The 27,630-nt window shown below is 55.0% G+C and overlaps 1 protein-coding gene across 1 annotated transcript in view; it reads right to left on the minus strand.

Annotated features, from left to right (window-relative positions):
* Positions 1–27,630, minus strand: part of PLXNA4 (plexin A4) — a 424,461-nt gene that overhangs the window by 40,125 nt on the left and 356,706 nt on the right. Inside the window, exons 14-24 of the mRNA XM_012739739.3 lie at positions 26,810–26,927; positions 20,481–20,617; positions 19,146–19,310; positions 16,351–16,444; positions 15,637–15,876; positions 14,858–15,004; positions 13,984–14,218; positions 9,876–10,018; positions 3,496–3,764; positions 1,199–1,265; positions 211–357 (exon numbers count right to left, since the gene is read on the minus strand). Coding sequence (XP_012595193.1) covers positions 211–357; positions 1,199–1,265; positions 3,496–3,764; positions 9,876–10,018; positions 13,984–14,218; positions 14,858–15,004; positions 15,637–15,876; positions 16,351–16,444; positions 19,146–19,310; positions 20,481–20,617; positions 26,810–26,927 — 1,762 coding nt within the window. The remainder of the gene's footprint in view (positions 1–210; positions 358–1,198; positions 1,266–3,495; positions 3,765–9,875; positions 10,019–13,983; positions 14,219–14,857; positions 15,005–15,636; positions 15,877–16,350; positions 16,445–19,145; positions 19,311–20,480; positions 20,618–26,809; positions 26,928–27,630) is intronic.

Below are 27,630 nucleotides of genomic sequence, written 5' to 3' on the forward strand. Positions count from 1 at the left end.
AGCCACTGGTCCCCAAACCAGATGCCCTGGTGCAGGGGCACAGAGGAAGTCTGGGGTGACAGGCACGGGGGAGCGCCTGGCTGGGCCCAGGCAGCAGACACACCTACAAAGCAGGCTCTTCAGCATTTCCACCGTGCCCCCTGCTGGGCAGGGCTGCCCAGGACCAAGCCCGCCTGCAAGAGCCACGGGGGCAGCAGCGAGGCTCCTTACCAGGGTTTTGTAGTCGATCTGCTGGCGGATGAGCTTGTCCTCACTCAGGGAGTAGCGGGCCTCGCCCGTGATGGCGTCGATGGGGCCCTTCTCCATCTGCTGCTTGATGGCACAGAACAGGGAGAAGAGGGGCTCCCCAGCGCACTCCTGGGCGAGAAGAACCAGGCTGGGCAGAGCTCCTGGACCGCTGGTGTGCGGAGCCTACTGCCCAGCCCTGCCACTCCAAAGGGCTGCTCCCGCCCTGCCGTCCTCCCTCCTGCTCCACCTGCTCTCTCTCAGCTCTCCAATACCCTCGTCTCCAACCTGCTGCCCTTCAGGTTTCATTCTCCTGGCTCTTTGGACCACAGGATCTTCCCCCATTCTGCCCTTTCCTACCACCCTGCCAGAGCTTTCTCTTCCCTCTCTCCATCTCCTGTCCCCTTCTGTCTCCCACCCCACCCTGCCCCACCCTGCCCCACCCTGCTCTCAGAGGCCCCATCTCAAGGCAGAGGTGGGTCCTCTGTGGCATGAACTCCTTAGCAACCAAGCTAAGGAGCCGGCTGCTCTTCCCCTCCCAGGCACTTGGTTGGCTTATCTGCGAGCAACAGGCGGCTCTTGAGACCCTTATCAGCCTCAGGGAGTCTGGGGCTGGGAGGGGAAGGGAGAAAGCAAGGAAATACTTGGCGAATTGTTTTTAGCCCCAAATGGGAATTTAGCTTTAGGGCTCACACAGCCACTCATCTATCCCTTGCTAGGAGGATACCAGCCTCAAGGGGACTTCGCCTCTGAAGCTGGGACTGACCGTGGGGCTCTGTGCCCTGAGACAGTCGATGGTGAGGGCAAATGCCACTTCTTGCAGGGTTCCAAGGGCCAGGTGAGGTGGTCTTGGTGAGGGAGAACTTAGAGTGCGTGTAGTGACCCCTAGCCAGGCTGGGGAGGAAGAAGTTGCATACCCAGGAGGGCGGGGTACCCGAGGCAGAGCCAGACACATGCCCACACCCAGTCCTACCTTGAGGAACTTGTAGAGGAGGAAAGTGAACCAATTGGTCAGCATCTTCTCAGCCACCGACTCGGTCCTGCCACCAGTCACCGCGGGAACCGGCAGGACAAGACAAAGAAAGAAGCAGCGGGTCAGCGCCGCGGGCCGGGAGGGGCAGGGAAGAAGTGCGCGTGGACCTTGCTGCTCGGGCTTTTAGGCCGAATCTTGGGATCCTAATGAATACAAGGGCTGCAGGGGCTCCCAGACACCCCTGGAATGATAAGACAAGCTTCTCCTACGAAGCCGGAGGATGACATTTTAGGCATCAGGCTCGTGGGCGGGATTTGTGGGAGTGCTTTAGAGCCCTGCTGTCCCACGGCACGTGCTGTGGTGATGAGAAAGTTCTCTGTGCTTCCAGTGTGGCGGGGACCAGCCACACGTGGCCGCTGAGCACCTGAGATGTGACTGAGTGTCTGAGGAACTGAAGTTTTTCATTTACTTATTTTTGATTAGTTTGGACTTAAATGGTCACAAGTGGCTTGTAGCTATCCTGTTGGGTAGTACAGCCTTAGTGAACGTTTACAGGCTAGATGTGTTCCTTTGGGTGAGAAAGGAAAGACAAAAAAAAAAAAAAAAAAGCCCCAGAGAGATACTAATTTGGCAGGGGCTAGGAAGAAAGGTGGCAGAAGAGAGTCACAGTCAAAGGGTCAGAAGGTCAGACCGAGCCCACAACCTATAGACCCCCAACACTGGCAGCAGCGTGGAGCAGTATCCCCAGCTCACGCCAAGAGATGCGAAAATCGTCCTATTGCAAAGGCTTCCACATACTTTGGAACTTGCCCTGGGGACCCTTCTAGTGTTTCATTGGCAATGACAGGAAAGTCCTTCTTCAGTCTAACTTGCACCTTTCGTGCTGCAACCCAAGCCCGCCTATTCTTTCACTTTGGAAGTGAAGATGCAGCAGCAGTGTCGGTGGCCCAAGGACACTTCTCATGCATCCATTTAGAGAAAATAAATTATATTCAAACTTGCACTAAGCATGCAGTTAGCTCCAGAGACAAACTACCCCATCCAGGTATGTTTGGATAGAGTTAAAGATTGCAGTTGCCAGAAACCACTAATAACTACAACCCCAAGGCAGTTGGGCAGCTGCCAGTGCAAAGTGAAGCTGGGAAGAGAGAAGGGGGAGGAATGTAGGAAGGAGGGAGCAGCCAGGGGAAGACGGGGAAAAGCAAAGGGGATGAGAGCATCTGGGAGGGCAGGGACAGACAGCGAGAGGAGGGGACACAGAGGCAGAGCTAGACCATGCCGGGAAGTTGTCGGTGGGAGCTCTGGCAGGCAGTGGCAACCCTAGAATTATGCTGGCAGGTGGCTGCATGGTGAAAATAAAACAAAAATCAAAACGATCTACCTTGCTGTTTCCAAAGCTGTCTGACGGCTCCTACATGCAGCAGCCTTTGCAGCTGTGCAGGCGAATGCCCACCGCACCAGGACGAAGCCTGGAGGAAACGTCTCTGAAAGCCAAAGCTATCCCTGGACCGAGTGGGAGCCACCGAGGCCCTGCCTGAGACCCAGAGACCAAGGGTGGAAGGCAGGGGGACAGGCAGACAGAGGCACACAGCACACTTGGCTGAACTTGGGAGTTTGCCAAGGTTAAAGACGTGGGGATAACAGCCTAGAGGAGAACTGGGCTTTGAGTGCAGGACAGCTCAAATGGGAGAACGGGTAGAGTGAGAGTCTCTATTTCCTGTAAGGCCAGAGCCACAGGCTACGGTTATGTGTTCACACGTGACGTTTTACGTTTCAACAGTGTTGAGCTGGAGGCTTCCAGCAGTGTCGAGCTGGCTGCACCAGGTAAGTCGCTCCTAAAGGGCTTTCACTCGGTGCTTCTCAAGCTTTAATGTGGTTCTGGCTGGGACCTGAGATGCCGCATTTCTGCCAGGCTCCCCGGGCGGCACGAGGCCAGGGGTCTCTCTCCTAATCCTGGTTCTGATCTAGTTTCTGCCAGGGGGTGGTCTGAATGACCCCCAAAGGCTCCCTGAGAGAAGAACTGCAGTAGAAAGGGAGTGAAAGGGCAGAGAGGGAAATGTGCAGAGCAGATATGGGGCAGAGAAGAGTAGGATGAGCCAATAGGATGTGGCAGTGGCACCATCACCTCCTGGGGACAACGGACACGGCTCTTCTGAGAGGGCGTGTGCTGCAGCCTGGACCTTAGGGACCACGGCTGCTCTCCTGGAGGCTCAGCCCTGGTCTCCCTGGAAGGCTGATGAGCCGGGCACAGCTGGGCCGGGGCAAGGAGTGCCCTGATGCCCCGGCCGCGCCCTCACCTCCTGAGCAGCAGCTTGGGGTGGTTCTTGCTCTCCAGGTTCTTGTCGATGAGGTCGGCCAGCAGCTGCTTCAGCACGTCAGTGGCGTACTCGAGCTTGCTCTGCAGCACCGTCATGATGAGCGAGGCCACGTTGCCACGGTCGCGCATGGAGAAGCTGCGCTGGGACTCGAGAGTGCGGATGAAGGACAGCAGGAACACCTTGTTGTTGATGAGCTGGGCGAAGAGCTTCAGGCCTTTCTCCACTCGCTCCTGTCGGTAGCCCGGGACCTGTGGGGAGACCCGGGGGGTCCTGACGCCATCTGCTGGGGACCCCAGTGACTGCCCGAGGGGTGAGCCTGTACCCTGGACCCTCCCATGCCACCTAGCACCTGCTCCTCAAGCCAGAGCCCACCTGACCAGTGTTACTGAGTCCTCAGCACGAGCACTAAGCATCTACTGAAACTCATCACAGCCCAGGGGGTAGGGCATGGCCTCCAGCTTAGAGATGAGCCTGCCAAGGCATAGTGAGAACTTCACCCAGTCAGTAGACAATGACACGGTGATTGGGCCACCTTCTGCCACGCCCCGGGGGTTGAGCTCTTCCCTGATGGTGATGCAGAGTTGATGAGGGGCCCTTTGCCACGGCAAAACACCTGCACAGCCCCGTGGGGAGCTCCCAGCTGTCAGGGCTGCTGTGGTTTCCTCCCTGGCTAAGGGATCACCAGGCCTGAGCCTCCAACTAACTGAATGCCCCACCCCCTCCCCAGTCCCCCTGCATCTTTTTGGCAGACTAGTGGCCTCAGAGTCAGGACTTCTGGCTTCCAAGTGGATTCTGATACCACTGTAACATGGGGTAAGTCACTTTACTTCTCTGGGGGCCAAGTTTATCCACCTAAAATGGGGGAAGATGAAGCCCAACAGTCTCTAAAGAACTCCCCAACTCTAGCGCTGATGTTTTTTTTTCGTAGGGACTCTCACTGAGACCCTGCTGTATCCAGTGGAAGGGAAGGAAGACAGTTTTATCTCCCTGCCTGCATCGTCTGTTCCCTGGGAGAGCCCTGCAAGGGGGTGCCCGCCACCCAGCAAACATGAGTCGACAACAGAGCTGGGCACACGGACGAGTCTCTGAGATCTGCAAGGACGTACGTAGCAGCACTGTTGGTCACAGCCTCACACCGTCACTGCCCAGATGTCCAGCAACAATGGAGGGGATCGAGGAGCTGTGGCATATTCCACGAGAATATGGAACACTACACAGCAATGACAGTGAGTGACCCATTGCTACTTGTAATAACAGGGATGGATCTTGCAAACACAGGGAACGAAAAGAGTCAGACACTAAGGATGGCATACTCTTTATATAACTCCATTTCAATAAAGATTCTAAAAACAGGTAAAATCAATGGTGGTAGGAACATAGCTAGTCTGGGGGTTGGCTGTGACCGAAGGGGCACAAGGGACTCCTAGAAGGCTGGTGCTGTCCTGCTTCCTGGTCTGGACACTGGCTTGATGGGTGTGTTTACCTGGGGAAAATTCACTGACTGTGCACTGGCCATTTGCACATCTTTCTGCACGAACACTTCAATAAAAACACAAAGTCCACTTAAAGAGTCAACTATAGGCTCTGTCCCCAAGGGGGAGCCCCCTGCAAACACAGCAGGGAGTATCTCCTGGGGTGGGTGCGGGGAGGCAGAGAAGGAGGGAGACAGCCGTGGAGGTGCCCTTGGAGCCACATGTCGAGGGCTGTGTCCCAGTGGGGTAGTCACTTCAGGGCTTTCAGAAGGAGTGTCATGTGTGTAGCAGTGGCGGATGAGGTTTCAGAGCCGGTTAAACTTGGTTTATTGCTGTCACAGTCACGTACCAGTGGCACGGCCTTGGTGGACTCGGGTTCCTTACCAGCAAAGCAAAGGTGCTAACAGCCAACATGTGTGTAGACCTTACTCCATGCAGAGGGCTGTTCTGTGTGTTCTAGGAATACCGACCCGTTTAGCGTGCCAGCACTGGGAAGGTAGGTCCCATGATTACTCCAGGGACCCCGTGAGCCTAAGGAGCTGTCCCAAAGTCCCAAGACAGAGAAGGGCCACGCCAGCCATGAACCCGGGCAGTCGGTGCCTTGTTCTACCATCCCCTGGGGCCATGTGGACTGAAAAAGAAAATGTATGAAAAGCCCAAGGCACGGCTGAGCTCCTGAACAGCCGCTATTTTATCCTGCTCCACTCTGGAGGTTTTAAACTGGGAAAGACGGAGGCGGCCCGAGAAAGCCTTGTTTGCCCAAAGTCACAGAAGGTGGCAGAACATTCCTGTCACTCATTACTGAACCCCCTGTGTTCCAAGCTTGCTTGGGGCGAGGTGCTGGCAGGGGGCAGGGATCCGGCAGTCCCAGGCCCTGCCCTCAGAAGGTCAACCAGGAGGCCAGCTCCCACGTCCCCTAGCCCCCTCCCTCCGTAGTGGGAACCCTGGGGCCGGCCCTTTGCTCTGCGGAGAGGAGCGCTCATTGCACTCCCGAGCTGCCTGCCATCGGCAGCTCCCACGGGGCTGGGAGCTGTAGGAAACACGCACATTGCCAGAGCCCATTTTGGTTTCTCTTGCTGTGCTGCTGAGACTTGGAGCTGGGACTCTCCACAGCTCTAGGAGAGCGACAGGAACTCACCAGAATGAAGCAGGCTCATCCAGCGCTCGGCATGGCCCCTCCTGGTGAAGCTCTCGCTCCCCGCAGGGGCCCACCCTCTGCTGGCCTCATGCCTGGCTCCCCCAGCCCCCCACTGCACCGGGGGCTGAAGAGGGAAGGGCAGCCTCCCCGTGCCATCATCTCAGGCCTCAATCTGTGCATCTGTCCGTCTCCCACCTCTGTGCCCACCCCCCTCGCATACATGCCACGCTCTGTCCTTCAAACCACTCACAACAGCGTCTCTATGACTTGTCCTAAAAATCATGGATAATGCCACTTCTTGGGCACCCACCGTGTGCAATGCACAGTGCCTGGCACATTATATACATTATTTCAAGTAAGTCTGGTAATGACCTTGCAAGAGTGGGCTGTGATCTCCTTGTAACAGTCTCTCAGAGAAGCTATTGGAGTTGTCCCAGGGCCATGCAGCTGGTGACGAGCAGTGCTGGATTTCAAGCCCTAAGTTCATTTGGCTCCTAAGGGCCCCTTTGTCCTCTCCGTCTCTCACCATGTCCAGCTGTACCCCTGGGCGGGGGAATAGTCTGAAAGCCGACTCTGACGGCTCCCTGCAGCCTTCCCTGCAGGGCCTCCTACCTGCCTGGGCTGGCTGTCAAAGGGAGAGAGCCACGTGCAGGTGTGGCACTATGGCATTTGGAGAGATGGAAGGGGACATGGACCAGCCAGATGCCACACTTGGTGTAAGGATGTCCTATGGACTTTTTGCTGCAGCTGCACTTTCTCTGTGCGCAAAATGCACATGCCTCCTGGGCAGCAAGTCCGGGGCCCTGTGAAGGAAGGTTCTAGCAAAGCTACCTGAATTGAAATAGCATCCTCTTCAGCAGCATGAGTTTTGGAACTAGAGAGACCACAGTGACTCGTGTGGAGGGAAACTCCAGCACCTCTGGGCTCTACCGCCTCATCTGTAGAGTGAGACTACGAGTGCCTGTGCCATAATGTTTTATGAACATTAAATAAGATAATATATGCAGAGTGCTCGGCATGCACCGTGCGCACTTAAACAGCCAGTTTATTACCTGCCTTCCCAGCGCCATGGACTGCTTTTCATACATCCCTTAGCCCAGGGTTTCCCAGATAGCTAATGCACCCGCATGGTGTTTTGGGGTGCAGATGGCAGGACTTTTCTCCCCATTTTATGATGGGAGGAGATGGAAGTGAAGTGTCTTGGTGAGGAGTACCAGAACAATTCCCCTCTGTAGCCTGCCACCCTCCCCCAAAGCAAATGCCACTCTGAAACAAGACTTTCTTTATGCACCAGACGGTCCTCTAATCGAGTTGAAGTCTGGAGCATAAAACTGGATAGTAAATTTTAATTGTAACCCAATAGGTTAGAGTTTAGGAGCCAATGATAGGTTGAAATTCGGAGTGGATGATTGACTGCTCTGTGGTTTTAAAGGATTGGTGCATGACTAGTGACTGGGAAGCCCCTTCCCTGAATGCCTGGACTTCACCCAGAGGGCCCCAGACGAGGGGGCCTGGTGGCCTGCCCTCCAGGACAGCCCGAAGCAAGAGGACACGTCCTTCTTCACACTCCCAAACAGTGTCCGGGAAACATTGCTTCAGATTCATCAACAGCTCGTTCCTGTACTCAGAGCCCCAGGCACCAAGATGGAGAAACGATTCTAGGACGAGAAAGGACTGGAAGCAAATGAATAAGAAAACAGAGATCCACAAGTGATCCCTGGATTTCACAGAGGAGCTGGATCTTGCATAGCCCCATGCTAATGCGGGGCGGTAAAAGTTCTTAGAAAATCTGATTTAAAAGTTAAATTCATAAAAGAAACTTACTTAGACTTGGAATTTTGAGCTGGTGAAGAAGGGAGAATAACTTTATATATTCAGCCTGGTTGGATTCTTATTTAGATTGTTCTCTACCCTGTTCACAGGTGACACGGGATGTTCAAACTTAATTTCCCCCCAGGATGGCCCTTTCCACCCTAATTAGGACAGACACACAGATACTCATTTGTTCAGTCATTCACCAGTTCCTGCACACCTGCTCTGTGCCAAGCTCTCCTTTCTGCCGGAAGTTAGAATTGCAAAGATAAATAAGGCATGGGCACAGTCTACACATCAGATCACACACACGCTCACACACGTCTTATCTTTTCATCACTCCCACGTCCCCCTTTTAACCAGGAACTTGCATACTCTCCAGCGCCCTAAGAACTCTGGTATTCGGAAGCAAACAAAAGGTGAGGCTGGAGAAGAGAGAAAAAGAAGAGAAAAGTGACTGGGAATAGGGGAGGGACAGAGTCAGGGAGCATGACAAGGAAATGGGTAGAGAAAAGTATCGTGATGCCCATAGCGCTCTATGCATGAGTACATGCATCCATACATGCACACACATACACATGCATGGAGGCAGACACAAAAGACGAATTATCAGTGAGGACACAGAGATCACCGTCTCCGGCCTCGGAAAGTGTCTCTTGGTGTCTATCAGCCGAGGGGAGCCTCCCCCAGACAGAAACGCCCCTGCCCTCATATAGACGCACACGCACAAACACGCTTCATTCAACAGGCAAGTTTGGGGAAATGTGTGTGTCGTGAATGTCGCTGAGGACTTTCTGGGTTTGCTGTAGAGGTGACAGTCTGCTGCATCCCCTTTGGAAAGCCCACGCAGACAGACCCTCAGGGGTCAGTACCTGAAAAACCATGCGCCTCCGGAGTGATGGGTGTATTTTTATTTTATGGAAAATATAAATCTTGGAATCAACCTTATTTCTGTGTTGCCTTGGCTATAGACTTTGGATCCATTCTGATAAGCACCCAGAGCCATAAGGCCATGCACATGGCACCCAGAAGTCAAGTGCACAGGTTGTCATTGGGAGTCTAACTCAAGTCTAACTGCCTGGGCTCAAACCCTCACTCTGCCCCCTACCAGCTCCGTGGCTCCAGGCAACCACTGAACTCAGTCATCCCCTTAGTCTTGTCCCCTGTAAAATGGGCTTACTACCCCACAGGGTTCTTGGGAGGTTAAGTGAATGCATGCATGCAAAGTGCTTAAACTGTGCCACGATATTAGCACTAGCAAACTAATAGTGATTACTCCTTATGAATATTATTTTGTCCTGGTTCCCTCATTTATATATTTTACTTTTCTCTGGTATTTATCTCTACAAGCCATTCCAAAGCCCTTTTAGAATAAAGTGTAATATAAATATATACATAAGCCAGATACTATGCTGGACAGGAAGTGGGATAAAATGTTTAGGAGATGAGGCCCCTGCTGCTAGAAGAGCAGGTAAGTTTTTATCATTCAAATTTCCACCTCCTTTGCAAATACAACATTTATCTTTTCCAACTAAGCACCAAGTGGTAAAATCTCTTATATGTCGAGCATCAACTGTGGAATAAAATCCCCTGTATCCCGGTTTCTTAAACAATGGTCCATGAACTTCCTCAATTAATCGGCATATTTTTTGTTTCTGCATATATGTAGTTTTCCTGGGGAGAAGTTCCTCAACGTCTATTTAAGTTTCAAAGGGCTCCATGACCCCCTACGACCTGAAGCCCTACTCGGATCTCTGTTCTGAGGGGGCTTGGCCCCATCTCTGCCAGAGGGACAGGCTGGTGCAAACAAGCCGAGGGACCCTGGGCAAGTTGTGTCCCCTGCCTGGCTTCAGCTCTCTCACCTCCAACTGAGGATGGACTTGAAGGTCGCCAACACGCTCCCTGCTCTAACGCCAGCATGGGGTACCGCTTCTCACCTCGAGGTCCCGGAGGACAGGGTGGTCTTCGATTCCCGGGAACAGCACCCGCATGGTGTAAGTCCTGTAGTCCAGGAAGGGAATCCCAGCTCCGTCCAGGTCACTGGTCAACTCGTGAATGTCTGTCTGCAGCTCAGCAAAAGCTGGCAGGGAGAGAAGCCTGTGAGACTGCTGGATGCGGTGACCCCAAGAGCCACCCCATCTCCGAATGTGCTGAACCCTCACTCAGGCCCCCTGGAGACATGCACAGTGGTCCACAGATGTGCGGGAATAACTGGGAGGGGGTGTTCAGTAGCTGGGATGAATGGCATTAGCGTGGGAGAAAGACACAGCACAAGGACATTTGTCTTGGGGCCAAATCCCTCCCAAAGTGTGGGGTGGAGGAGGCTGTCCACAGATCCATGCTATTGCTGGGGCCAGGAGGGACCTGCCCATCGAAAGAGGAAGGGCTTTGGTTTGTAAAATGTGCTGGGAGGGATGTGGAGGGCTGGGTGAGAGAAGGGAGAGGTTCCAGTGGTGAAGGAACTGTTTCTGATGCTGGGTTTTATAGGAGGTCTCCGTATAGGATTTCAGAACAATTTCTTCTGATAAAAGAAAAATGTTGGAAGGCCCAGTTCTGGACCACAAAGCTCAATGGAGCTCAAACAGAGGTTCCGAAATGCTAATGTATTCCTTCTGTATAAATACCCAGGAGATATCTTTGTCCTTCCTTCCTCAAAGTGATGCTACTTGATGGTGAATTATGATCAGCATGTGGGCACTGCTGTGGGTGGAGGCAGCTCAGGCCTCCAGATGGACAGAGTCACAAAGCCCCAGCTGGGAGAGTCCATGCTGTGCAGCCCGAGGTGCTACATAGCCCCAAGTGGTCATCACATTCCAATGTGGGCATGTCCTCTTCTAGGGCCACCCTCCACCACAGGTGGTCCTCAAAGGTGAGGCGCCCCACCTTCCTGCTCTGCCTTTCTCCTTGGTGCACACACACACACATGCACAACTGGGATGGCTTAACACATGTTGGCAAAGAAGAAAAGCTGTGGACACTACAATATTTCTATTTTTTAAATTTCAGAATATTACAGGGGTACAAACACTTTGGTCACATAAATTGCCTTCGCATCGCCCAAGTCAGAGCTACAAGCATGCCCATCCCCTAGGCAGCACGAACCACACCCATTAGGTGCGAATTTACCCATCCCCTGCTCCCCAGTATTTCTATTTATATGAACTCAAGAATAGGGGGAAATACTTTGTGAGTGAGCTGAGCTCAGATAGGATTCACAAGCCCAGCATGGGTCTAGAGCCCCTAGAAGCAAGCACAGTGGGCTGTGGTGATCACATAAACACCACACAGGCACCCCGGGAACTGCCGACAGGAGCCCTGTCCACCCCTCCCCCTGCATTTGGCGGAGCTCTAGCCTGCAGAGCAGACCTCAGGCCCACGGGTTTGGCTTTCTGTGCCAGGAGAATATCAAGGCTGCTCCTTTGCAAGCACAAAGGGGACACCACCCGGACACCTGGAAAGGCTGCTGGAGCTTCTCCTGTTGTTCCTCTTTCCCAGCACCCCTTCCCCTCTACTCTGGTCACACGGACACAGGGGTTCTTGCCGTGTAGAGTGGCCCTGATGGCAGATAACCCAAAGGCATCCAAGTGGAGCCTGCACTGATGTGTGTGCATGTGTGTGTAAAAGGCGTGTCAATGGGCCTTTCAGCATGTGCTGCCACCAAAGGCCCGGCCAACACTGGTGTATGTAGCAAGTGAGGAACACGTGTGTGCATGCTTATGGGAATGTGTGGGAATGTGTGCACGAGCATGAGTATGGCTGCACAAATGCTTCTGAGTGTGAGTCTGTCAGTGAGTGTGTGAGAGAGTGTGTTAGTGTGAGTGCACGAGTGTGTGTGTGAGTGTACGAGTGTGTATGTCAGTGTGTGTGGGTGTAGGGGTGTGTGCGAGTGTGTATGTCAGTGTGTGTGGGTGTATGGGTGTGTGTGAGTGTGTATGTCAGTGTGTGTGAATGTATGGGTGTGTGTGAGTGTGTATGTCAGTGTGTGTGGGTGTATGGGTGTGTGTGAGTGTGTATGTCAGTGTGTGTGGGTGTATGGGGGTGTGTGAGTGTGTATGTCAGTGTGTGTGGGTGTATGGGTGTGTGTGAGTGTGTATGTCAGTGTGTGTGGATGTATGGGGGTGTGTGAGTGTGTATGTCAGTGTGTGTGGGTGTATGGGGGTGTGTGAGTGTGTATGTCAGTGTGTGGGTGTATGGGTGTGTGTGAGTGTGTATGTCAGTGTGTGGGGGTGTATGGGTGTGTGTGAGTGTGTATGTCAGTGTGTGTGGGTGTATGGGGGTGTGTGAGTGTGTATGTCAGTGTGTGTGGGTGTATGGGGGTGTGTGAGTGTGTATGTCAGTGTGTGTGGGTGTATGGGTGTGTGTGAGTGTGTATGTCAGTGTGTGGGTATATGGGTGTGTGTGAGTGTGTATGTCAGTGTGTGTGGGTGTATGGGTGTGTGTGAGTGTGTATGTCAGTGTGTGGGTGTATGGGTGTGTGTGAGTGTGTATGTCAGTGTGTGGGGGTGTATGGGTGTGTGTGAGTGTGTATGTCAGTGTGTGGGTGTATGGTTGTGTGTGAGTGTGTATGTCAGTGTGTGGGTGTATGGGGGTGTGTGAGTCTGTGAGTGTGTATGTCAGTGTGTGAGTACACAAGTGCACGAGTGTGTGTGCTGGTGTATATGAGTGTGTGAGCATGTCTATGAGTGTGTGGGCATGTGTGGGGTGGGAGTGTGCACACACACTTGTGTGTTTATGTGTCAGAAGTTCAGGCCTGTGAAGGGCCAGGCTGGGCGCTTCGTGAGTTTGTGAGTGAGTGACATCCTGGCCAGCTGTAAAGTCCCCAAGAAGCCACCTTTGCTGTGCCAACGCTGCCCTGCCAGCGCCCAGCAGCCAGCTCTGGGAACCCCTGAAAGTGCCGCCATGGCTACCCCTCAGTCCGTCGCCGTAGGGCCCCCTTCCCACCCTGCGTCCAGCTCTCCCCAGCCCAGGCTCCCTCCCGGGGCCTCCCCTGACACTGGGGGCTGTACGCCTGTCTGACTGCTGAGCCCTCCCGTTCTGGGGACGTGCACACTCCCTGCGGCTGTCCCCTCCCAGGTGGGGTGCTCAGTCTGTGGGGAGGGGGAGGAGGAGGAGGAGGGGGTTGGCTTTTTATCGGTCTGCAGCTTTCCTTGAAGTCACCAAGCTCTCCCAACATTCAAAGCCTCGTGCCTGCCACACATAAAAGAGATTCTAATCACTACACCTAATTAGAGGAAAGAGTACATTGCGGAGAAAAAAATTAAGCAGCGTAAATATAATAAAAGGCAGTAATTAACAGTCCCACAAGGCGGATGCTGTGTTGACAGCTGAAGGATGTGGAGAGCGGATGGAACGGATCCACTTCCCGTCAGAAAGAGCCGGGCCGCCCTGGCGGGGCGCTGTGATGCGAGAGCCCCAGGTGCGGGGCGGTTTACGCCACGTATAAATCTACGGCAGGGAACCCGCTCTGATCCTCCCAGGGGACTCACAGAGTGATATCCTGGGGTTACGAGAGTCTGATGCCTAAATTTCCTTCTTGGATTTAGTGCAGACGATTTCACTTTATGGTGGTGTTTGTAATTTTTTAAAAATACTATCTGTGAAACACTCTTCCTTCTAAATCACAGATCAGCCCTACAGCTTACTTTCCTGCTCAAGGAAGAGAGCTGGAGGTTGCTGTCAAGTGTCACGTCAGGACAACCCCAAGTGTCTCCTAGAGCAGAGTGCACAGCCCGCCCAGCCAGGATTCTGGGTCTGGAGGCTGCTCTAGGGGGCTGAAGCGATCCCAGTCTGACACCTGGAAGGAGAGGGCAGAGAGGCCTCAGCTCGGCTGGTGCTGCCAGGGCGCGGCCTGCCGGGCACGGGTTTGGTCTGGACACGGGCTCGGGGCTCTGCAGGTAAGACACACGACCTTTGGCACTGCTGCCTGCTGCCCGCCTGCTTGCTTGTATGTGAGGTGCACACGCACTTGCACACACACATATGCACACACACACACACATACACATAGCCTCCAGCATGGGCCACGGCTGCCTGGTCACTCAGTACCTTCCTTGCACTCCAGGGCTACGCGGGACTCCAGGTTGTCCATCTGCATCTGCAGCCGCTTCAGCGTGAGGTCGCTCTCACGGGACTTGCGTTTGTAGGCGATGAGCACGGCCACGATGAAGATGATGAGGAGGCCGCCGGCCACGGCGATGCTGACGATGGCGGGCAGGCTGAGCGGGCTGTCCGGGGCGATGTACACCATCCCCGGGGAGTACTCCATGCCGCCGACACGGGCCTGCGGGCACACCGCGCGGGAGGGGGCTGGGTGTGGGGGCAGAGCAGCCCGGGGGAGAGTCCCGGGTCACCCAGGGCGGGATGAGGGGAAGCACGGCCCGGGAGGAGTCTCGTCACTGCCGTCTGCGGCAGGGGAGGTGGGGGCTGCGGGAAGGGATGGGTGAGGCCACCCCCAGCTGAAAACCCGTGGGTCTAGCACTGTCGTCTTCATAAAGAAAGAGCCCGCTCCTGGGACCTCAGCACAGTGTGCCATGGAGCCAGCGACGGGCTCCGTGAGGGTCACCCCCACTAGACGGGTGGACGACTGAGGCACAGAACATGGCATTGTGCACCTCCCCGGGCCAACACGGCCTCGTCCTTGAAGGCTCTCTCGCCTACGCAGGTGACTTAGCTCAGCACTCAGTGCTGCTCTGCACTCCCTCACCGCTGCTCCAGCCAGTATGGGAAGAATGACAATACGGAGGAGGCAGGCTCGAAAGTGGGGCAGGAGGAAGGAACTCGGGGTGTGAGGCAGGTACAAGGAAGGTTCACGGTGGGCTAGAATCCCCTCCCGGAAAGCCTGGTGGCCCGGGATGGAGCCGGACCACTCACATCCGCACCCCGGATGCCCACTCCGTCTGGGCGGGCCCCGCCAGCTCACCATCACTTTGTGCCTGCCGATGAGGTTCGGGGACTCGCACAGCAGCTGCACATCTGACACGGTCACAGTGCATGGCTTCTCCCCGACCAGCACGGTGTAGTTCAGCTTCACGTTGCCCCCGGCCACGGGAGGGATCAGGTTCTTCCCCTGGATGGACAGGAAAACCCAGTTCCCAGCCCAGAGTCAGGACCACTGCTGCCGGCTGGCACCCAGAGGTCCCATCCATTGCTGGTGAGCTGGAGAGGCCACCTTTGGCAATAAGTCCAAATATCCATGGTGCATATACCACCATTGCTCCTTCCTCCCCGCAGGAAATCCATAGTCAAAGTACTCTTTTCAGCTTATCCCAAATGCAGCCTCAGAATCTTTCTTAACACAGAGTTGGAGTTGCCACCAGGGGTTGATTCAAATTGTCATATGAGTTAAAATTAATTTTCAATCCATGCTCCAAAGAAACCTTATGCTGGGGTTTGTGAAAGGCCACCTAGGACGAAGCAGCATGAGCCTCTGACCTCCTAGTTCTTGGACTCTCAAGAAACAAAGCTTGGGAGTCGAATATTCAGGGTGCATCTGCCTGCCCTGCGGTGAAACTGGCCTGCAAAGTGAGTTTTCTTCCCAACACAAACACAGGGAGGACATTGATCAGACTCTGGGCTATGCTGCAACTTCTGCAAGGGATGTTGGCCCTGGAACGTGGCAGGAGCCTGTGACTCCTGGCTGTGTCTGTGACATGGAGCAGTGCCCGCCCTCCTCCCCACCTGCCCGCCACCCTCCCGCACCTTTAGGATGATGGGCGTGCCGGGCTTGAGCTCCAGGATCCCTGAGGGGCCAAAGGCCTCAAACACAGGGTTTGGGTAGTAGGTGAAGTTGGTCTTGTTGAGGATTAGCAGGGACTGGACGTTGTCCAGGATGAAGCCAAACTCCTCAGGCCTCTCTGTCAGGTCAGACTGGTGGTCGGGACCCAGCGCGAGGGCTGGAGCCTGGCAGGTCATCTCGGTGGCGTTCAGAACCTCGCAGATCTGCAGGGCAAGCCAGAGTGGGGGGTCTATGCAGTACACCCCCACACGCTTACTGCCCCAGTGCATACATCGGGCCTCCCAGGGGCCTTTGGTATACAATGGGGTCTATGCAGGAGGATTACGGACTGGTCACAGCTCTTCTGGAGCCAGACCACACACTGGGGCACTCAGGAATAAGCTCTCCAGGTGGCACCCAGTTCCGGTTTTGCCCATGGTGGGTGTGGCAGGGACTAGTTGGAAGAACGGAGTAAGGGTATGAAAAGCCGGAAACTCCAAGAGTCCTTGCTCCTCCACGGCTGTGCGCCAAGAAGTGACATTGCCCTTGTGTCTGCCCCCAACCCACCATGCCAGTGCTCAAGGCTGTCCCAGGCTATGGGACATCCACTATGGGTGGAGAGTCCTTGGAGCCCCCACCCTTTGGAGGAGCAGCCCGTGGAGTGGCAGCCCGGCCAGCCCCGCCAGCCCGGGACTCACGTTGATGTGCTCCTTCCCTCCGTGCTTGGCGCGGATCTGGGGGTTCTGTATGAGGTCCAGGTGCGTCCCCCACACAGCAATGGGTGTGTTGCCACTGACCCGGGAGAAAGAAGGAGGCGTGTGAATCACAAGCACAGGAAAAGCAATGGCACTTGACGATGACGGTAATGGAGTTGAGCTGTGACAGTAAGGACCATGATAACCAGGCAGCATAACCATGTTCACGGGGACCAGGACGACAAGCTGACCGCATAATAATGAGCGTGAGCATCGCAGCAGCCGAGGGGAAGACGGCGATGGTCAGATGTCCGTGGCCGCCCTTCCCCAATTGCGTTCATGGTGTGGACACCCCCCGGAGGCCTGGTCTAGGGCTCAGCCCACTTGGCCCACCCAGGGCCTGATCTGAGCCAACTTCTTCTCTGCAACGCCCAGCCCAGGTCCTCACCGGTCTGGGCACTCTTTTCACATGGGCCGTGGCCTAATGTAAGCCCCGCTCCAGATCGTCCTCGCCAGCCCCTCGGGTGGCGCAGCCTGCTCCCCCAGGGTGGTCACACCACAGACTGCTACTCTGGAGGCTTCAGTCAGGCTGAGATCAAAAGCAAATGCTCTGAGACTCGGTTTCCTGCACCCTGGCTGGCACGGGACCGCCGGCGGGGAGGGCTCGGGGGCTTGTCTTACATAGCCTTTTACAAAGGAAACTTGGACTCCGGTGCCCATCCTTACAGTGGCCGAGACGCGGGCGTGCAGGGGTGGGCAGCACCCTACTGGACTGAACTTTCCTTGGGGGCTACTCAAAGAGAAGTGAGGAATAACCTGACCCCCAGTTCAAGGAGTGTCTTTGAGAAAAACCATGTTTAGCAAGTTAGTTTTATGCTCAGTAGGTAAAGAATCCATGACACCCACACCCACATTCGTCCACACCCATCTACCCACCTGTCTATCTTTATACTGCCAGTTACTTGCCCCTGCCCCACACACGTACATGTGCATACACGTGCATATACGCACACACACAAACGCGAGCACGCAGGAAGATTCCTGTGGGACCCAGAGAGGCCCTTCCGCCCAGGGCAGTGCTGGAGTTGAGCTTCTGGAGTCCAGCCCTCCAGCCATCATCCCCCAACCTTCTCAGTCACCAGTTCGTTACGCAGTTGCCAAATGCCCACCTCACCGTTCATGGGCCACCCGGGCCGAGCCGTGGCCGTCGCAGGGCCCCACCCCAGCTCAGGCTCGTTAACCTAAGCAGAGCCCGGAGCTGGCGGGCAGCCCCAGACGCGTCTCCAACCTCCCTCGTGACCTGAGCAAGACTAGAGGACAGCAGCCGCGCACCGGGGAGGACGGCACCTCCGTCTCCGCCACCTCCGTCTCCGCCACGATGGCACAGGAGGGACTGAAGTGGGCCAGGCCGTGAGCTCCTCAGAGAGCGGCAGAGTGTGCCGACTGAGTCGCAGGGTCAGAGCCCGCGGAGCTCCCCCAGGCCGCCTCCTCTCCACGCCTCGTCTTCCACACCTGCTTTCAGACCTGGCTAAAGCTTAGAAGGTTTGGGCCTCACAGAGCAGCGGCTGAGGACAGCCCATCTCGGCTCAGCAGGCAAAGGCTGCCTTTCCAGTGGGCTCAAGGCAGGGGGTGGCAAACTCCCTCTGCAAAGGGCCGGATGGTAAACATTTTAGGCCTTACAGCATATGGTCCCTGTCGCAATTACTCAACTCTGCTGTTGTGGTGAGAAAGCAGCTACGGACAGAACATATACGAATGAGCCTGGCTGTGCGCCAATAAAACTTTATTTACAAGAGCAGGTGGCCAGCCAGATTCAGCCCACGGATTGGCGTTTGCTGGCCCCTGGTTTAAAAGCCTGTTCCCTGGACCCAGCGCTTTCCCAGTGATCTCATGAGCCTTACAGAGAGGATGCTCTCTGCAGGATCCACTCATCCCTTGTCCTCCAGGGCCTGGAAAGGCAGACCTAAGCTGTGTGCCGACAGCTCGTCCCACAATGTGCGACTCACCACCCAGGAGACCCTAGAGACCCTGGAGTCCCCAAATCCCCAGTGGCAGAGACACAGGAAGACGATGGAAGCTGCCCCAGGTGAGTGGCTAAGCGAGAACCAGCACTGAAGGTCCCCAGTCCCTGCTCCAGGGTCTTTCTCTAACAGCATCTAATGCCTGGTCCTTCCCTCCAGGATGCATTCAGTGCATCCGTGTTGGGCACCGGGAAAGAGCAAGGAAAAGACCCAAACTCTGCCCTTGAGGATGTTGCTGCAGAGGGAATGACAAACATAAGCAGGCAGCTAGAGGTCACGCTAAGACGAGGACTGGCCATCAGGAGGCTTTGGGAGCACAGGGATGGCTGTCTGGAGAGGGCCTCCGGGGTCAGGACATGGCCTCATTCCAGGGCAGGCCAAGAAGTCAAGCCTGCTCTGACTCCTTCTCCTGCACCCCTCGGCCTGAAGGCAGGATCAGAGTTATTGCCTATGTTTGCCAGGAGTGAAGCAGACTGGTACCCTGACAGTCACCATAGGATAGGAACAGGGCCCCCAGCACAGAGCCAGTCCTCAAACTGCGGGAGATGGGCTCTTGCTGGTCGGAGCTTGGCCTCCAGGCTGGGTCCTGGGCAAAGATGCTGCCAGCAGAGGGAGGGAACCACAGGACGAAGGTCTGATCTGGGGGTGCTTGGAACCAACCCCAGTTCATCAGTACCCCAAGCAGGACTGCGATCCCAGAACTCTTCTTGGCTTTTGAGAGTCAGGAAGGGAAACTGAGGTGTGTTGGCATTAAAATCCACTTGGGGCAGCTCCTACCTGACGATGCTCCACTCCGGCTCAATGCGCACGATGGTGGGGTCCTCCACGTACTGGAAGACCAGGTCCTGGTGGATCTTGGCCCTGTCCACCTGCACCATTACCTTCATCTCCAGCACCTCGTCTGAGGACGTGGTGTTGCAGACTATGTAGGATGGAGATCGCCTGGAGGGAGGGAGAGAGACAGTGCTGGGTGGCTGGGCGTCGAGGAGGGACAGTGGCCCTGGGTCAGGGTCCTCAGAGGCAGTGGGTGGGTGCTGTCCAAGATACAGAGCTCAAGGGCCAGTGACAAAGATGCTCTCCTTGACCCGAGTTTGGACAGGCTCCTCTGACCCTCACCCTTGGGTCTGTCTTTGGTCTGCACAGCCCTGTTCTTGCTGGATCCTGCCAGGTCTGTTTCGCGAGAAGCCCCCACACCTGGTATGTGATCACCTTGACAACTGATCGAATTCCTCATGCCTTGGTGTCTGCTCACTCTGGCCTGCCTCCAGCCAGAATCCTAAGTTCGGTTAGCAAGAGCCCCCTGCCCCTGACGGCTCCTCTAGAGATTTCCGCCTCGGACCCCTCACCCTGCCTGTTGGCTGTAAATCTCCATCCCCGGCTGTCTTTGTCATGTTTGGAGTTGAGCTGATCTCTCTCCCCTATTGCCCTAGTCCTGACATCAATTGCAACAGTCCTGGATAAAGTCTTCCCTACCACTTTAACACGTGTCAGAATAATCGCTTCTGGAACACCAGTGCTGCCAGGCCTGGCCTGGTCTGATGTCAGGTCTGTCAGGGCCCTCACCATAGCTCCCTGCAGACAACCTCTCTCTAGAGACAGAGAGAGAGGTCAGCCGAGGGCATGCCCCTGGCCACATCTCCTCAAGTCCTCGCTGGACGCATCTCCTCCCACCCTCTCCCCCAGCTATAGCAGGTGTGCCCATCTGGGGTCCCTGCCCCCATCCACTCCTGCCAGGCCTGGCTGGCTGGCTCTGCAGCACCTGGAAGGGACCTGACCCTGGTGAATGGGCTACGGTTGTGGAGTCCAAACTGTGTTCTGGGGCACCTCAGGGCTCTGCAGAGTGGGGGCCATGGGGCACCAAAGGAAGGGGCTGCAGCATGATGGGCCTGCCCAGGTGGGGCAGCCTGGCAGGTCTCCGGACTGTGCCAAAGTTGTCTCCCAAAGAGAACGCCCACTGCCCTAGGGAGGAGGAAGGACTTGCAAGGAGTTAGCCTGGGAAGTCCCTGCATTTGGCAGCCTGTCCCCACTCTGCAGGGCACCTAACCTGCCCTGAGGTGATCGTCCTGTCTCACCTTGCCCCCCCGCCCTCCAGGGCTGCAGAGAGGGAGTTACCTGTGGAAGAGGCAGGGCTGCTTCCCGAACATCACCACCACGTTGCTGCCGGCATTCAGGTTGGTGCCTGTGATGGTCACTTGGGTGCCCCCAGACATGGGCCCCCGGCTGGGCTTCAGGTCTGAGAGAGTCAGCGTCTGTGTAGACAGGATGTGGCCTGAGACACCACCAGGACAGGATGGAGGGGGCTTCTGGGCAGGCCTGAGGCCCTGCGCCACTCCCCCAGCTGCCTTCTGGAATATTTAGTAACGGTGACCTCCCAGAGAGCTGCGGCAGTTTTGTTAGGCTTGTGTTGTGAACTAAAATAAAATCCCAAGCCCTCCCGCTATCTGAGCAGATCCTTTCTTGGCCAACGGGACCCCAGAAAAACCTGAAAACTGAGGTTCCGGCCGTGGGGAAGGGAGGTTGCACACGCCTCCTCATACCCCTGCCTTCTAGAGTTTGGACAGGACAACTGACTTGCATAATGTCAAAACAGAGATCATAAGACTGACAAAACAGACTCCTTGTGACAATAAGGCACTAAATTATTAACAAGACCTAAAGCCACGCAGGGCAAAGGTTAAATCACTACAGGCCGCCAATTTGCTTAACAGATCCCCCAAGTATTGTGGCTTGTCTCTGATTAACTCCTTAACTTAAAACAGCCCAAGTCTTTAGACAAAGCTTTATTTCTTTAACCATTACAAATCAAAGAATTTTTTGAAGCCACCTATAAACTGTAAGTCTCCACCCTTCTTGGAGATGCCCAGCCTTTTTGGGCCAAACCAATGTACACCCTCCGTGTATTGATTTCTCATTTTACCTGAAATTCCTGTCTCCTTAACATGTATAAAGACAAACTGTAACCTAACCACCTTTGGACCACTTGCTCAAGACTTGTTGGGCATGGCTTCCTCAGCCATGATCACACATATTCGGCTCACAATAAACCTCTACATTTTGTTTTTACAGAGTTTGGGTTTTTTTGGATTAACAGTGTAGATAGGCAATGTCCTGGACCCTGAAAATTGCATCTCTATATTAATAACAGTAATAATAACAGCTGCCATGTACTGATTTTTTAAGTGTTAGGCTATATGTCTTTCATCTGTAGCAATAGATATGTACGTATATAATTTAATCTGCCAACCACATCTATAAAGGAGATATTATTACCTATTTTACTGATGAGATTCAGAGAGGTTAAGTAAGTTTTCCAAGGTCACAGAGCTAAAAAGTGGCATAACTGAGATCTAACTCCAGAGCTCACGTTCTCGACCCCGCTCCAATCTACAGTCTCTGTTCTTGGGAAGGTGACTTGTCCCTTCAACAGGCCTCTCCGGAGAGCTGCCCGCAGCACCCAAGGGCAGAGCAATGGGATGGGAGGGCCCCAGGGAAAGCCCAGGAGAGGAAAAAAGGGTCAGTTGCTGTCAAGGGCTGCAGTAGCCCTGGGCCAGGATGGGCCTGCTGAGGAGTGGGGCTCTCAGTGGGGGCAGGGCAGAAAAAGCCCTTGACAGCTGGGGATTTGGAGTTGCAGTTTGTTCTTTCATTAGCATTTTAATGGAAAAACTTTCTTCAGTCCCAGGTGAGAAGCCTGTATCTGCATTTAAATGAAGATTTCTCTCTCCCTTCCCCAGCCACCTCCCCCTGAAAGAATTCAGCAAAGAAAGTGGAGCCCACTGGGCTCCTGGGAGCGGCTGGCAGCCCCCGCTCCGCAGTGATACCTCCACAGGAGGAGGAAGGCCCAGCAGAGCTGCACACCCGCCGCCTGGCACGTGCACGCCCAGGTCTGGGGACACACACGGACTGCAGCCCCAGGCCTGCCTCACCAGCTCCCAGTGTCCTGTCTCTGGATCCCATAGCATGGGCCAAGCCTAGGAACAGCTTGTAATCACGGCTCCATTCCAGGCTCAACCAGGAAGAGGATGGGATGAGGCTGTGGAAAGAGACCTCCCTTTTCAGCTCTGCCTGGGTGATACTGTGTGACTCTAGCCGAGACACTTAGCCTCTCTGGTCACAAAATCAGGGGTCTCAGCAAAAAAAAAAAAAAAGTGGTTATATTTAAGGTCCTTGAGAGTTTTCTCATTCTGTAGGTTGAACCTCCTCAAATGGTCCCTTTGCCCCGTTGTAAAGGGGCACTGCTGACCTCCCCAGAGAGGGAAGGGAAAGTCAGAGAGAGAGTCCGTGCACACGGGCTTCGAGGCAGGGATGATTCTAGAAAGATACAGTCAAGACCAAGCGTCACAAAGGGTATTCCTGTAACAAAGACGTTTGTACTCTCTTAATGTTTTGAAAATTTTAAAAAAGGGAAAAAAACCCGCAAGGAAGTCACAATAGATGGGGGACGGGGTGGGCGCGCCCTGGCAGCCTCAGGTGAGAGTTTCCAGAAGGGGCAGAGTGAGGCGATCCCGGCAAGCTCTGCGGTGGCGCTATCAAGGGCCGGCTGGCGGGGAGTTATTCCGGGGTGGGGAGGGGATGTTATGGAGACATGTTTTAGAGTTGTGAGAAACTATTAATTATTCAAGTCATGCCTCATAAATATTTCACGGTGGGTCTGCGCGGGGAATCAGATCCGCGTTCCTTGCCGCCTCTTCGCCTGTCTCCGTGACGGTGGCACGGGAGCGGCATTCCCTGCACGCAGACCGCTGGCGACAGCTGTGACAGCTCCCGGTGCTGATCCGGGGCCTCGGTGTTGGGTTTGGTTTGGGGTGAAGAAACCCACAGTCAGAGTCTGGCCTGACTATGGAGGGAAACCGAGGGAGCCCCTGACCTTGCACCCTGCCTCGGCACTGGGGAGGGCTCCCCAGCTGTGCCAGAACCCCAAGGGGCTGGGGGCTTCCGTGTTCCGGCCCAAAGAGTGCCACCCCTGAGCTGCCTTGCTGAGCGGGAAGGCCAGCAGTGAGGCTCTGCGATGCCGGGGAGGATGACAGACGGGGACTGTGTCCCTTTCCGACTCCCTGAAGAGACTCGCAGGGATGTGAGCTCCTCATTTCCACCCAGAACCCCTAGGAGCTCTGTGGGGGGGCGGGGGGTCTGGCACCCTTCCTCCTCCCTGAAAGACTGTCCAGCAGACATGCAGCCCCAGGGCTGGTCCTCAGAGACTCCCCTCGTGCAGAAAAGAGATACAAATCTGAGCCCCAGGGCCCCTGGGACCAAAGCCTGTCTGTCTGCCTTGTGGCATTCACTGTCACCTTCCCTGGCCTGCCTCTCCTCCTCCTCACCCATCCCTTCCCCCTCCCTCCCTCTGTTCCCATCTTTTGGTGCACTTGCCAGGAACTGCCTCCCACTACATGGAAAATCACATATTCTCTCTTAATACCCCAAACTCAGCCACGGCCTGCTCCAGGGTGGAAATGATCACGCAGGCAAGACGACACCTTTCCGGGGAGCAGAGGGGGCTTTCCCATATCTAACACACAGGCTCGCTGTAGGAATTAGAACACAGTGGAGTGCACCGGGCACAGGGCTGTCACTTCCCATGGGGGGGACAGGGGTCCTTGCCCAGGATGCACTTCAGAATCACCTGGGCAGCTGTGCAGGCTGATTAATTAGTCTCGGCAGGGGTGGGAGAGGAGTCCTCTGTGACAAGAACAGGGCACAGGGAGGACCCACGGAGTCCCTGTGAGGGCTGGGCTGCAGCTCAGGTCTGCATGTTCTGGGCTCTGAGGAACGAGGGCACAGGCCCGGTGCAGCCAGGGAAGGAGATAGGGACAGGCGGGCGGCCGGGAACACAAAGGCTGGAGAGGTGGGACTGGGTGTGTGGGTGGCCCGGCCAGGAGCCTGGACAACAGCTCACAGGCTCTTCTGGAGGTGGGGCTGACCTGACACCGGTGGCATTTCTGCGGTGGCAGGTGGATTACAAGGGTGCAGAGAGAAAGGCAAGGGAAAGATTTAAGGTGCCCATTGTGGTGGCAAAGAGAATGGGAAAAGGAAGACTCGGGACAAGGTGACAGGTTGGTATCAGGAGTTAGGGGAAGCTGAGCCCGGTCTACCAGCACTGCAGGCCTGGGGACAGGCCACCGATGGGACGGCCAAGAGAGGAGGACACACTGTCTGTGGGGGCCGGCAGCCTGGATGGGCCGTGTGGTGAGGACAGCAGGACACCTGCGTGCTGTGGCCCGTGACCTGGTCACGGAGATGGGAGGCCTGGCTAGAGCCCCCGGGTGGAGGCAGCTGAGGCTCGAAGGAGCGCTCAGCTTAATGGGGTCGGGGTGGCTGTAGCGCTGTCATCAGGGCTGCTGCCATGACCACAGGATGGAAACCTCCTCTGGGCAGTGGACGGGTCAAGGACGCCAGCGCCGGCGGTGGCCATGCACCAGTCCCCTCCCTCTCCACCTCAGCCGCCAGGTAACATCCGAGCCAGATTTCATGCCCGATTTTAGCAAATACCTGGTGAGTATCATCTCCCTGTCTCAATCTCTCTCTCTCTCTTTGTCTTTCTTTGTATATATAATATACAATATATATGTGCATGCTTTATATATAAATATGTATACATCTATCACTGGCTGTCTTGATGTGTACTGGGTTTACCCTACAAATTCCCTTATTGCAGAAGAAAGTGGGGGTATAAATCCAAAACAAGTAAGTTTATTTGTTTAAATGACCTCTCCATGAACTCCACCCTATGTACATGTTCTCATTATATGCAATCCCCGTGCCTGTGCAGTGACAGCCACTGTGTCCCCATGCGTGTTGAGTGACAGCCACTGTGTCCAGAGGCTGGCTGGCTTCCAGGGAGCAGAGGTGGGGGACGCAGCCGCAGGCCCAGGCAGGAGCAGCTCTCTGAGGTTTGGCCCTGAGCTCACTCATGTCTGTGCTCAAGTCCTCGTGCCTGGGGGGTCGTAGCTCCCCTCCCATGGCCACCTGAGGGAGGGCTGGGGTGGGTCTCATTCATCACTGTGACCAGAGCCATTACATTACAAAACTCAGCTCAAATAAGTATTTATCCGATAACCTGGTGAGAGGTATTGTGCAGGGGATAAATGGCTGCCAGTTGAAGGAAGAAGAAGTAAGAGGGCAAAGGAGAGAAAAGAGGATGAAGGGAGGATGGAAGGAAGGGAATGGGGGGAGGTGAAAGCCAGACTTCCATGACAGACTTCAGGGCCTTGGTGCCCAGGCATAAAATCCATCACTTCAGGCTCTTGGCTTCCAAGAGCAGCTCAGGATCACGAGTGGCAGAGAATGTGCGTGTCTCCACCATCCCCGTGATCACAAAGCCCTTGTCCCCCAGAACCACCTGCCAGGCAGCGTTTGCAGACATGGGAAGGTGCAGGCTGGAGGGAATTCAAGGACTGGGGCGAGGTCCCAGAGAGGCCACGGGATGGGGACGGGGTGGTGGGTGAGAGGCGGGAGGAGGGAGATGGCAGGTGGGCGGTGGGGAATGACATGTGGGGCAGGCAGGGGTAAGGGGCCACGGGATGGGATGATGGCGAGTGGTGGTTGCTTTGAACGTGCGCCCCATAGTCATGTGTCGGAAGCTTAATCGCCAGTGCAACATTGCTGAGATGTGGGACTTTAGGAGGAGATTAATGTCACTGCCGCAGGAGTGGGTTCATTGCCATGGGAGTGGGTTTGCTATAAAAGCGAGTCAGTCCCTCTCTTACCCTTTTGCAAGTGCTCTCCTGCCCTTCTACCTTCCACCATGGGACGACACGGCCAGAGGGCCCTCCCCAGGTGCAGACCCTCAGTCCTGGACTTAACCAGCCCCCAGGACCATGAGCCAAACAAGTATCTGTTCTTTATAAATTACTCAGCCTCAGGCATTCTGGACTAAGACATTGGGGCAGATGGGGAGAATGAGGGTGGTGGGATGATGATGGTGTGAGCACATAGGTGACAGCCACAGAAATAATAAAAGAAATGATACTAGAAATAATATACACATTTTATGTCATTTTCACAAGATCATGGGGTAGATGCTCTTATTATCCCCATTTTATAAATGGAGAAACTGAGGCCCAAAAATATTAAGCAACTTTCCCAAGTTGACCCAGGTAGTAAGTGGCAGAGCCCAGGCTGAAATCCTAGGAGTCTCCATGCAATGTTCACACTGTCATCTACCTCCCATGCCACCTGGCCCATGGGGACACTGGGCCCCAAGAGCTAAAGCAACACACCTGCAGCCACCCAGCCCGGCACAGCCAAGTCTGGATTTGAATCCAGATCTTCCAGACTTCAAATCCTGTGTTCTCCCTCACTGTGGGACAGGACTCCCATGAATTTAGGGGGGCTTGTATAGGGGCTTCTTGACCCGAATTTGCCCACAGAGGTCTCGAGGGACCCCGCAATCGTGGTAATGAGGTCTGTGGCCTGCTCCTGCCAGGTGGCTGGTGGCCAGGACTCACCATGAAGTAGTAGAGCTGCGAGGACCGGGCCATGAACTCAGGTCGACACACAGCCACGCAGATCTCCACGAAGCCCGCGTGCTGGCTGGGCTTGGCCTCCCCCATCTCGCACACAATCCTGCAGGGAACAGAGGAGACACCGTGGGTTACAGGATGCCCAGCCATGACCCTGGGCCCCTCAGCACTGACCCTGGCCCCTTTCTCTGCAGTAGGATCTCAGGGAACGGCAGGGAGAGGCTGGTAAATGATACCCGGATTTCTCCCTGCAGGGGCTCCTGCTTGGCTGTCAGGAAATGTTGCGGGAGGCCTAGGACAGGGCCCTGTGTTCTGACTCCAGACGCTCAGTCCCCACTGCATGCTCATCCCCTCAACCGTTAGCTAGATGGGAGGGAACGTGTCAGCCATGGCTCAGGGAATAGAGCTGGCAGAGCCCAGAGTGGTGAAGCGACCAACCCAAGGCCCCAAGCAAGTCAAGCCCAGAACTTGGAGCTGACCTGTTTTCCAGGCCCTGACCTAGGAGCTTCATGCTCTCAGCGCTCCGGCTGCCTCAGTGAGGAGCTGCCTGCCCGAAGCCAGCCCTGCTTCCCTACTTGTGTGTGTGTATTTGTGTGTGGGGGTGGGGGTGGGGGGGGTTAAAATTTTCCCTTTTAAAAAATTTTTATTGCTTTAATTACAAAATTTGTTCATACCCTTTAAAAACAAACAGTACAGAAGTGTGGCAGTAAGGAGTGAGTGCCTCTTTCTTCACTCCTAACCACTCAAAAATTTTCTATATATCTTCTTGCAGACATACATATATACACACACACACACACACACAC

Source organism: Microcebus murinus, chromosome 9, assembly GCF_040939455.1.
Source record: "Microcebus murinus isolate Inina chromosome 9, M.murinus_Inina_mat1.0, whole genome shotgun sequence".
NCBI lineage: Eukaryota > Metazoa > Chordata > Mammalia > Primates > Cheirogaleidae > Microcebus > Microcebus murinus.